Raw genomic sequence first — 12,763 nt, forward strand, 5'->3', positions numbered from 1 at the left:
TGATACAAGTTCAAAAAGAGGACAGGGACACCCCGTTCCTCTGTGATCCTAGGAGGACCCCTCCCACCCCATCCACTTCTCCAGGGCTGGCCACAGGAGGCCCAGGCTTCTGGGGAGGTTCCTGTTCAGCTGACTGAACTCGAGGGATCTCTTAGGGCTGGGGCTCAGAGAGGGAAGGAGCTGGCCCGAGGCACACACAGCCCTACCTCAGACAGGGTTTCTGCAGTCCCGGCCGCAGGCACCCAGGCAGCACCGCTTGTGGCCCTGGCAGTCCGAGTCCTTGGAGCAGAGGTGCTGCACGGGGCTCAGGCAGCGCTGACGGTCCTCGGGGCATCTGCCCATCTTAACTGCAACACAGGGACCGGGGGAGTCCTGCCGGTGCGCCGGCCCTGGGGCTTGGGGTCTGGCTGGAGTCAGCACGGTGGACAGGGACCCTTACCTGAGACCTTCCACACGCACTGGAGGAAGCACGCTTGGTGACAGCACTTCATCCCTGAGGGACACTGGCTGTCATGCAGACACTGGTCAGGAACCGAGAGGAGGCAGGGCCCGTCATCTGGTGGGCAGCCCCCAGACGTCTCTGTAAGAGAACTCCCCACATTTTGCCACTGGAGGCAGTTCAGAATTCAGTATAAGCGCTGTCCTGGGGATCGTGCCATCTAAATTCTCCACTCCATACTTCTTTGCCCATCGTTTGCAGTTTTGTTTTTTTTTTAATTTTGGAATTGACTTGCTGTTTTTTATTTATTTTTTTATTGACATCTAAAGTGAAATGTAACATTATATTAGTTTCAGGTGTTCAACATGATGATTTATTTTTGTGTGTCCTGCAGAATGATCACCACAGTGTCTCGTTAATGTCGGTCATCATACATAGTTATAATTTTTTTTCTTGTGATGAGAACTTTTTTATTTTTTTCATTTTTTTATTGGTTGGAGGCTAATTAATTCACAACGTTTCAGTGGGGTGATGAGAACTTTTAAGATCAATTCTTTCAGCTACATCCAAATGTGAATTGTAGCATTATTAACTGCAATCACCAGGCTGTACATTATATCTTTGTGACTTATTTTATGTCTGGAAGTGTGTACATTTTGAGCCCCTTCACCCATTTCACTCCCATCCCTACACCCTACTTTTGGCAACAACCACCAACTGTTTTCTGTATCTATGAGCTTGATTTTTTTAAGATGATACCATACAGTATTTATCTTTCTCTGTCTGATTTATTTCTTTTAGCATAATGCCCTCAAGGTCCATCCATGCTGTTGTAAATGGCCGGCAAGGCTTTTTGTTGTTGTTGTTGCTTTAGTTTGTTTTGTACTCCAAGCCTCAGTTTTCTGTCTGTGAAATGGGAAGCTAGACTGAATCCTCTCAGGGTTGGTTTGAGACTCAGATGACATAAAAGGCAGAGGAAAAAAAAAACCAACGAAGTTCAAAATCTCCACCTGGGCAATTAGACCGTGCCTGGTCTGGCCCCATCCCATCTCTCTGGTGGCTTCATCTACCCTGTTTCCACTTGGCAGCTCCTGATGAGCTCCAAGCTGCTTCTCTTTGCAGGCCCTGTTTTTTGCCCCGTGTATTACTCTCACGTTTGCATCTGCCTTCCCTAACCTTCTCTCCAAATCCAGTCTCCCCACTCACAGACATATACACAGAGACACAGTCATATACACACACCGGTGTGGTCAGAGTGTTACAGCCCCAAAAGGGATGGAGGTGGAGGCATCGCCTGGGTGGGGAGGCACCTGTCTGACTATCTCTGCAGCCCCAGCCTCTCCCATCTGTTGACAGGTCAGACTCAGCCTTTTATTTTTTTTTAATTAATTACTTTATTTATTTTACTTTACAACGTTGTATTGGTTTTGCCATACATTGACTTGAATCCTCCATGGGTGTACATGTGTTCCCCATCCTGAACCTCTCTCCCACCTGCCTCCCCATTCCATCCCTTTGGGTCATCCCAGTGGACCAGTCCTGAACATCCTGTATCATGCATCAAACCTGGACTGGTGATTCATTTCACATATGATAATTTGCATGTGTGAATGCCATTCTCCCATATCATCCCACCCTCGCCCTCTCCCACAGAGTCCAAGGACTGTTCAATACATCTGTGTCTCTCTTGCTGTCTTGCATACAGGGTTATCGTTACCATCTTTCTAAATTCCATATATATGCGCTAGTATACTGTATTGTTGTTTTTCTTTATGACTTACCTCACTCTGTATAATAAGCTCCAGTTTCATCCATCTCATCAGAACTGATTCAAATGTATTCTTTTTAGTGGCTGAGTAATATTCCATTGTGTATATGTACCACAGCTTTCTTATCCATTCATCTGCTGATGGGCATCTAGGTTGCTTTCATGTCCTAGCTATTATAAACAGTGCTGCGATGAACATTGGGGTACATGTGTCTTTTTCAGATCTGGTTTCCTCACTGTGCATGCCCAGCAGTGGGATTGCTGGGTCATATGGAAGTTCTATTTCCAGTTTTTTAAGCAATCTCCACACTGTTCTCCATAGTGGCTGTTCTAGTTTGCATTCCCACCAACAGTGTTAGAGGGTTCCCTTTTCTCCACACCCTCTCCAGCATTTATTGCTTGTACACTTTTGGATAGCAGCCTTTCTGACTGGTGTATAATGGTACCTCATTGTGGTTTTAATTTGCATTTCTCTGATAATGAGTGATGTTGAGCATCTTCTCAAGTGTTTGTTAGCCATCTGTATGTCTTCTTTGGAGAAATGTCTGTTTAGTTCTTTGGCCCATTTTTTGATTGGGTCATTTATTTTTCTGGAATTGAGCTGCAGGAGTTGCTTGTATATTTTTGAGATTAATTCTTTGTCCATTGCTTCATTTGCTATTATTTTCTCCCATTCTGTAGGCTGTCTTTTCACCTTGCTTATAGTTTCCTTTGTTATGCAGAAGCTTTTAATTTTAATTAGGTCCCATTTGTTTATTTTTGCTTTTATTTCCAATATTCTGGGAGGTGGGTCATAGAGGATCCTGCTGTTGTTTATGTCAGAGAGTGTTTTGCCTATGTTTTCCTCTAGGAGTTTTATAGCTTCTGGTCTTGCATTTAGATCTTTAATCCATTTTGAGTTTATTTTTGTGTATGGTGTTAGAAAGTGTTCTAGTTTCATTCTTTACCAAGTGGTTGACCAGTTTTCCCAGAACCACTTGTTGAAGACATTTTCTTTTCTCCATTGTATATTCTTGCCTCCTTTGTCAAAGATAAGGTGTCCATAGGTGTGTGGATTTATCTCCGGGCTTCCTATTTTGTTCCATTGATCTATATTTCTGTCTTAGACTGGCTGACTGGATACAAAAACAAGACCCATATATATGTTGTCTACAAGAGACCCACCTCGAAACAAGGGACACATACAGACTGAAAGTGAAGGGCTGGAAAAAGATATTCCATGCAAATAGAGACCAAAAGAAAGCAGGAGTAGCAATACTCATATCAGAAAAAATAGACTTTAAAACAAAGGCTGTGAAAAGAGACAAAGATGGACACTACATAATGATCAGTGGATCAATTCAAGAAGAAGATATAACAATTGTAAAATATATGCACCAAACATAGTAGCACCGCAATATGTAAGACAAATGCTAACAAGTATGAAAGGGGAAATTAACAATAGCACAATAATAGTGGGAGACTTTAATACTCCACTGACACCTATGGATAGATCAACCAAACAGAAAATTAACAAGGAAACACAAACTTTAAATGAGACAATAGACCAGTTAGACCTAATTGATATCTATAGGACATTACATCCCAAAACAATGAATTTCACCTTTTTCTCGAGTGCACAGGGAAATTTCTCCAGGATAGATCACATCCCAGGTCATAAATCTAGCCTTGGTAAATTCAAAAAAATTGAAATCATTCCAAGCATCTTTTCTGACCACAATGCAGTAAGATTAGATGTCAATTACAGGAGAAAAACTATTAAAAATTCCAGCATATGGAGGCTGAACAACACGCTGCTGAACAACCAACAAATCACAGAAGAAATCAAAAAAGAAATCAAAATATGCCTGGAAATGAATGATAATGAAAACACAACAACCCACAACCTATGGGACACTGTAAAAGCAGTGCTAAGGGGAAGGTTCACAGCAATAAAGGCTTACCTCAAGAAAGAAGAAAAAAGTCAAAGAAATAACCTAACTCTACACCTAAAGCAACTTGAAAAGGAAGAAATTATGAACTCCAGGTTTAGTGGAAGGAAAGAAATCTTAAAAATTAGGGCAGAAATGAATGCAAAAGAAGCAAAAGAGACTATAGCAAAAATCAACAAAACCAAAAGCTGGTTCTTTGAGAAGGTAAATAGAATTGACAAACCGTTAGCCAGACTCATCAAGAAACAAAGGGAGAAAAATCAAATCAACAAAAATAGAAACAAAAATGGAGAGATCACAACAGACAACACTGAAATACAAAGGATCATAAGAGACTGTTATCAGCAACTATATGCAAATAAAATGGACAAGTTGAAAGAAATGGACAAATTCTTAGAAAAGTACAATGTTCCAAAATTGAACCAGGAAGAAATAGACAATCTCAACAGACCCATCACAAGCAAGCAAATTGAAACTGTAATCAGAAATCTTCCAACAAACAAAAGCTCAGGACCAGACGGCTTCACAGCTGAATTCTGCCAATAATTTAGAGAAGAACTAACACCTATCCTACTCAAACTCTTCCAGAAAATTGCAGAGGAAGGTAAACTTCCAATGAGGCCACCATCACCTTAATACCAAAACCTGACAAAGATGCCACCAAAAAAGAAATCTATAGGCCAATATCACTGATGAACATAGATGCAAAAATCCTTAACAAAATTCTAGCAAACAGAATCCAACAACATATTAAAAAGATCATACATCATGACCAAGTGGGCTTTATCCCAGGGATGCAAGGATTCTTCAATATCCACAAATCAATCAATGTAATACACCACACAAACAAATTGAAACATAAAAACCATATGATTATCTCAATAGATGCAGAAAAAGCCTTTGACAAAATTCAACACCATTTATGATAAAAAAAAAACCCTCCAGAAAGCAGGAATAGAAGGGCAATACCTAACATAATAAAAGCTATATATGACAAACCCTCAGCAAACATTATCCTCAATGGTGAAAAATTGAAAGCATTTCCCCTAAAGTAAGGAACAAGACAAGGGTGCCCACTCCCACCATTACTATTCAATATAGTTTTGGAAGTTTTGGCCATGGCAATCAGAGCAGAAAAAGAAATAAAAGGAATCCAGATTGGAAAAGAAGAAGTAAAACTCTCACTGTTAGCAGATGACATGATCCTCTACATAGAAAACCCTGAAGACTCCACCAGAAAATTACTAGAGCTCGTCAATGAATATAATAAAGTTGCAGGATATAAAATTAACACACAGAAATCCCTTGCATTCCTATACACTAACAATGAGAAAACAGAAAGAGAAATTGAGGAAACAATTCCATTCACCATTGCAACAAAAAGAATAAAATACTTAGGAATAAATCTACCTAAAGAAACAAAAGATCTATATATAGAAAACTATAAAACACTGATGAAAGAAATCAAAGAGGAAACAAATAGATGGAGAAATATACTGTGTTCATGAGTTGGAAGAATCAATATAGTGAAAATGAGTATACTACCCAAAGCAAGCTATAGATTCAATGCAATCCCTATCAAGTTACCAAAGATATTTTTCAAAGAACTAGAACAAATAATTTCACAATTTGTATGGAAACACAAAAAGCCTCAAATAGCCAAAACAATCTTGAGAAAGAAGAATGGAACTGGAGGAATCAACCTGCCTGAATTCAGTCTCTACTACAAAGCCACAGTCATCAGACTCAGCCTTTTAAAGGAGGCAGAGGAGGAGAGAGGTAGGGTAGGTAGAGCTTCCTTTCAACAACCCCGGATCCCAGAGACCATGCCCCGTACTCAACTCCAGAGACCCTTTCACAGATTGGGCTAGGAGACTGAGAAGCCTGGAGCAGGACACAAACAAGTTGGGCAGGAGGCCAGACCAGACCTAGTTCGCCATGGAGGATGACAGAAAAGATCATCTCCCTGCCTTGCAGACCCACAGGTCCAGACACCCCCATGGAGACACCAAGAACAGGGACTGACCGTCCACTCCCACCCCCCGCAGAGGCACAGGAAGACATGTGTTCTCACTAGGACGCCCATGCAGGCTCAGACACACATGTGTGTGGTCGTCCCTAGGTATACATGGGCAGATGCAGGTCACACCAAGAAGCAGGCACAAAGCTACACATATAACTAGAGGTAGACGCATGTATGTGAACACAATCCTACAGTCAGACGTGTGGACAGGCAAGCACTGGGAAACTGGCAAGAAAACATTTACAGCTGCACATGCAAGCAGGCTGACAGGCATGAAGATGTACAGACAAGAGACAAGCTGCTGGAAGTACTAAGAAGCGGGCACATGCACACACATACACACACACACGCACAGACACAATTTACACTTCATTGCCTGCCTTTCCCGAAACTCTTATTCTCTCTTAAAAGGTAGAAACCAGCACTGTCCTTGGAGCATAGGAACCTACCCATACTCACCTCCCTTCCTCCTGCCCAAGGCAGCAGGTAACTGGCTCCCCAAACCCAGGAGGGCCACCAGGAGGAGGAGGCTCTGGGCCCTAATGTTTCTGTTGCTGACACCTAGTAAAGTAGAATCCAGAGGCCTCCAGATTAACACCTACAACCTCGGGGAGGCCAGAGCAACTGAGTTAAGGGAGGAAGGAGAGGGGATAAACAGAGTGGTATGTGTCTGCCTCATCCTGGCCCCACCCCCTGCCCAAGAGCCACCGTGCAAGGGTGCTTGTGCAAGAACTGATGACGGGTGAGGACCCGCCCTCGGTGTCCAGGGCTGGGATCCAGTCCTGCCTGTATCGCCGATTTGGGTTGTGATATGGAGAAGCCTTGTCTGTGTTTGGACCTCAGTTTTTCTCATTTGTAAAAAGGGTGAGGGTTGATGAGTCATTGGTCCCTTTCCTGGGTCTCTAACACTTGAAGTCCCAGCAGTGGCTTAGGTGGAGGATAGAAGTCGGCTTTGAATGACCAGGAAGGGTTTGCAGAGCTCTGAGACCTGTGAAGGGAAGCATTGGAATTATGGTCAGCGCTCTCTGCTGGAGATGGCTGGCCCAGGCTGGCACGGTGAGTGGGGCCAGCCCTGGTCTCTCCCCTTGGGCTCCGTAGGATGAGAGAGAGAGACCACTCTGCCTTTGGTAAGATCACCTCCAGTGGCATCTGGTAGAACTGCCCTCTGCCTGAAGTTGGCTGAGCTATCAGGGGTGCACAGAGGGAGGCTTTAGGTTTGGCTGCAGTGGATAGTCACAGAGGATGAAGGTGGCCTTTGAGACCCCTTCCCTGGCGCTAAGGGATCCAGAGCAAAATGTCATCTCAGCCAACCCGCCCCCCCACCTAGATTTCACATCATCCAGCTCCTCTGTTTGGTGGAAAAGAGATAAGTGGCGCTCAGGGTCCTAAGGGGCCCCAAGTGGAAATGCACTAAACCTGAATAACTCACCAGAATGGGAGGAGATCAGGGACATTCTCCCCACCCTCCTGTCTGAAAGATGAGAGAACAGTTGCCTGTAGATGGGAGGGGGCTGGCTCAAGGACACAGTTCATTCTTAACTAGGCTGGGACGTCTTCTCCATGGGAACGTCGCTTCTCCATGATCCCCATCCTCTTCTCGGAAGTGACGCGATCCCTCCTCTGACCCTGAGAAAGGAAGAGAGTGTTCCAGCCCAGGACAACCCTCACAGTCAGGAAGTGCTCGCGGGAGTTTAACCTCATGCTGTCTTCTAAGCTCTCAGGAAAAGAGCGGCCCTGTAGTTCATGATCTGATATGACTTTGGGAATTCTGGCATCCCCTTGGCAGCTTTCTTTAGAAGGAAAGTTTTATGAGGCTGATTTTTATTCCTGATTACCAACTACACAGACTACTTGGCTGTAGCTCACAAGCAAGTTCAATAAAAATCAAAACCCCAAACTGAAGCTCAGAGAAGGAGAGTTATTCTCCTGAGGTCACACAGCAAGTTCAGGGCAAAGCTGAGACTGACTTCCAGGCCATTGTTTTGGAAGTCACTCAGAGTGTCACCTCCCAGGAACTTGGACTTCCTTGGCACCTCCTTGGAACAGGACTGCAAGACCAGTGCATAAACAGCAGAGCCATGAGGTCATTGGGGTCTGTGTAGGCAAGTCCCCCTTCCACTGCAGGTTCCTGCCACCCCTTAAGTCTTCCCTACCCCCAAATTATTATTGTCTAGAGAAAGGCTAGCCTGGATGAAGCACAAGCTGGAAATAAGATTGCCAGGAGAAATATCAATAACCTCAGATATGCAGATAACACCACTGTTATGGCAAAAAGCAATGAAGAACAAAAGAGGCTCTTGTTGAAAGTGAAAAAGTTGGCTTAAAGCTCAACATTCAGAAAACTAAGATCATGGCATCTGGTCCCATCACTTCATGGCAGATAGATGGGGAAACAGTGGCAGACTTTATTTTTCTGGGCTCTAAAATCACTGCAGATGGTGATTGCAGCCATGAAATTAAAAGAGGCTTACTCCTTGGAAGGAAAGTTATGACCAACATAGATAGCATATTAAAAATCAGAGACATTACTTTGTCAACAGAGGTCCATCTAGTCAAGGCTTTGGTTTTTCCAGTAGTCATGTATGGATGTGAGAGATGACTGTAAAGAAAGTTGAGTGCCAAAGAATTGATGCTTTTGAAGTGTGGTGTTGGAGAAGACTCTTGAGAGTCCCTTGGACTGCAAGGAGATCCAACAGTCCATCCTAAAGATCAGTCCTGAGTGTTCATTGGAACGACTGCTGTTGAAGTTGAAACTCCAATACTTTGGCCACCTGATGCGAAGAGCTGACTCATGTGACAAGACCCTGATGCTGGGAAAGATTGGAGGCGGGAGGAGAAGGGGACGACAGAGGATGAGATGGTTGGATGGCATCACTGACTCAATGGACATGAGTTTGGGTAAACTCCGGGAGTTGGTGATGGACAGGGAGGTCTGGTGTGCTGCAGTCCATGGGTTTGCAAAGAGTCAGACACGACTGAGCAACTGAAGTGAACTGAACTGAGAGGATGGCTCATGCCACTAAGTTATTCTAACATATCAGAGACTCAGGGTGTTTTGCCTTATCATTTATTTTTCAAAAGAGACCACAGGAAGGAGGTAACTATGCCAGCCAGGCAGATGGAGTGCCTGCCAGTGGAGCTAAGTCTCAGACTCCAACAGGAGAGATGTGTAAAGAGCAGTGATCTCCCAGTAAACTGTTGCAGCAACACTTTCTGATATTCCTGGGACATAACGAGGTGGATTGGCAGGGCTAGCAGAGCTGAGGGTTGGTGGGGCAAAGGTGAGGGTCGGTGGTTGGGTTGGAGCCTGCAGTGCAAATGAGTGTGCCCAGTAGGGAGCTACCTGCACGTGTGGGGAAGGGATTTTCAAATGTGCAAGACCCAGTGTGGAGACTTCATTTTCCTCCACAGTCTGTACTGGCTTCTGGGAATTAGATCAAATAGCAATGTCTTCCAGTCTTGACCACGTGACCACATATAGGAGAGGAACCTCATCGTCCCACCTTCCCAAGCTCTTGGTTGTGTCTCGAACCCTTGTAATTGTCCAAGCCACCTTCTTTGTTCTTCGTGGCTTGAGGGTGTGCCAAGGTCCTCTTCAACATGAGTATTTTCTTGCTTGCCCAATCTGTAGCACTGGCTCAACTCATTTCTGGATTTCTTTCAATGGCTTTGTGTTGTAGCTGTCAACTTTGTGTGAGCAGGGGTGGAGGTGAGTTGAGGAGCCTCCTGTGTCTCAGTCATGGACCAGAACTTCCTGTTTTCAGTTCTTTTACATATACATCTGGGAGTGGAATTACTGAGTCATCTGGTGATTCTATGCTGACCTTTTGGAGGAACTGTCAGGCTGTTTTCCACAGAGTTTGCACCATTTTACCTTCTCCCCAGCAAGGTACAAGAGTTCCAATTTCTTCACCTCCTAGCCGATGCTTGTCATTTTCCATTAAATGTTTCTTTCTTATAATCACACTATTGGGTATGACGTGGTATCTTGTGGTTTTTATTTGCATCTGCCTAATATCGAATTTCTGCTTTACTGACTATGTCAAAGCCTTTGACTGTGTGGATCACAGTAAACTCTGGAAAATTCTGAAAGGGAAGGGAATACCAGACCACCTGACCCACCTCTTGAGAAACCTATATGCAGGTCAGGAAGCAAGAGTTAGAACTGGACATGGACCAACACACTGGTTCCAAATAGGAAAACAAGTACGTGAAGGCTGTGTATTGTCACCCTACTTATTTAACTTATATGCAGGGTACATCATGAGAAATGCTGGGCTGGAAGAAGCACAAGCTGGAATCAACCTTCCTGGGAAAAATATCAATAACCTCAGATATGCAGATGACACCACTCTTATGGCAGAAAGGGAAGAAGAACTAAAGAGCCTCTTGATGAAAGTGAAAGAGGAGAGTGAAAAAGTTGGCTTAAAGCTCAACATTCAGAAAACTAAGATCATGGCATCTGGTCCCATCATTTCATGGGAAATGGATGGGGCAACAGTGGAAACAGTGTCAGACTTTATTTTTGAGGGCTCCAAAATAACTGCAGATGGTGATCACAGCCATGAAATTCAAAGATGCTTACTTCTTGGAAGAAACTAATGACCAACCTAAATAGCATATTAAAAAGCAGAGATATTACTTTGCCAACAAAGGTCCGTCTAATAAAGGCTATGTTTTTTCCAGTGGTCGTGTATGGATGTGAGGGTTGGACTGTGAAGAAAGCTGAGCACCAAAAATTTGATGCTTTTGAACTGTGTTGTTGGAAAAGACCCTTGAGAGTCCCTTGGACTGCAAGGAGATCCAACCAGTCCATCCTAAAGGAGATCAGTCCTGAGTGTTCATTGTAAGGACTGATGCTGAGGCTGAAACTCCAATACTTTGCCCACCTGATGGGAAGAGCTGACTCATTTGAAAAGACCCTGATGCTGGGAGGGATCGGGGGCAGGAGGAGAAGGGGATGACAGAGGATGAGATGGCTGGATGGCATCACCGACTCAATGGACATGAGTTTGAGTAAACTCCGGGAGTTGGTGATGAACCAGGAGGCCTGGCGTGCTGTGATTCATGGGGTCGCAAAGAGTCAGACATAACTGAGTGACTGAACTAACTGAAGGACTAATGATGTTGAGCATCTTTTCACTGTCCACTTGTGTATCTTCAGAGAAATGTCTAAGTTCTTTGCCCATTTTAAAAAAAATTTTTTATTTTTTTTTCTTTGCCCATTTTTTAATTGGGGTGTTCATCTTTTGAATGTGGAGTGGTGAGAGATCGTCGTATAGTCTGGGTCACAGGCCCTTATCAGAGACCTGGTTTGTTGCTTCTTCTCAGCAGGATCTTCTCACTCTCCTGGTAGGATCCTTTGATGCACAAGTTTTTAATTTTGTTGAACCATATGTGTTTTAAATATCCTTTGACTTGAAGCTATTATATATAAAGCAGTCAGTGGACTTATTCTTTGATCTACCTCTCTCCATCATCCTCCTATTTGATGGAAGTTTTGGTATTTGTACATTATCACAGAAGGTCATATTTACATACTATTTATTACTCCTTCATCAGACTTAATTCCACAATTAAAATGTTCAGTACAACAATAATAATCATGTTCCTAATTTCCGCAAACATTTCTTGATTGAATAAATCTTGTCTCTTGGAAACTCCCCAGGAAAGTTCTCAGAAACAATATTTCTTGAGTTCTTGAACATATGGAAATATATTTAGGTCAAAGACAAATTAGTTGTATGAAATTTGTCAGTGCATATTTTCTTTCATAGAGTGTCTAAGTTTTGCTTCACTGTTTTCTGGCATTGAGCATTGCTATCTGACAACCTGATTTTTTAAGATTTTGTTTCTTTTTTAGTTGGAGGGAGAGTGTTGGCCTCCTGAAGGCTTCTATTTTTATCTTGAAAGACCACAATATTTACTTTCATTCATCTTATGTTTACTATAATGTGAGCTTTTAATATGTAGACTCAAATCTTTTATTTCAGGAATATTTTCCTCAAACATTGTTTTAAATAATTTCTGTTTTTGACTTGGTTTTCTTCCTGGTAGGACTTGATTTTCGTGTCTGGTGGACCTTCATTGACTTTTTAATATTTAAGACTGTGTTTTTAAGCTACTTCTTTCTTTAGTTTTATTTTCTGTTACATGCTTTTCCTATGTTCCCTTTTTCTTCCTTACTTTACTTAGTCCTTATTTATGAAATAGTTTTGTCCTTTTCTTCAATTCTCTTCTCTCCATCAGATTCTATTTCACATCTTCCTGTTACCTTGCTATCTCCTCTTTGAGTTTCTATATTTCTGTCTTATGATGGTTCCTGATACCTTTGGGCTTCCCTGGTGGCTAGATGGTAAAGAATCTGCCTTTAGTCTGGGAGACCTGGGTTCAATCCCTTGGTTGGGAAGGTCCCCTGGAGAAGGAAACACTACCTACTCCATATTGTTGCCTGGCGAATTCCATGGACAGAGAAGCCTGGTGGGCTACAACCCATGGGGTAGCAGATTGGACACGGCTGAGTGAGTTTCACTTCTCCTCATACCTTTAATTTGCTTCACTAGTTTTAAAAATCTATTTTAGATTATAATTTTTTCTCAGCT

General features: G+C 43.0%; 1 protein-coding gene across 1 annotated transcript; it reads right to left on the reverse strand.

Moving 5' to 3' along the window:
* Positions 1-207: 207 nt before the first annotated feature.
* On the reverse strand, positions 208-10,168 carry LOC133044307 (WAP four-disulfide core domain protein 5-like). The gene is made up of 4 exons (XM_061125701.1): positions 10,036-10,168; positions 6,621-6,722; positions 440-580; positions 208-347 (listed from the first exon to the last, which is right to left on the reverse strand). Exons 1-4 carry the CDS (start codon positions 10,166-10,168, stop codon positions 208-210), a joined length of 516 nt encoding a protein of 171 aa, XP_060981684.1.
* Between the last annotated feature and the right edge of the window lie 2,595 nt (positions 10,169-12,763).

Source organism: Dama dama, chromosome 23 (genome assembly GCF_033118175.1).
Source record: "Dama dama isolate Ldn47 chromosome 23, ASM3311817v1, whole genome shotgun sequence".
Classification (NCBI taxonomy): domain Eukaryota; kingdom Metazoa; phylum Chordata; class Mammalia; order Artiodactyla; family Cervidae; genus Dama; species Dama dama.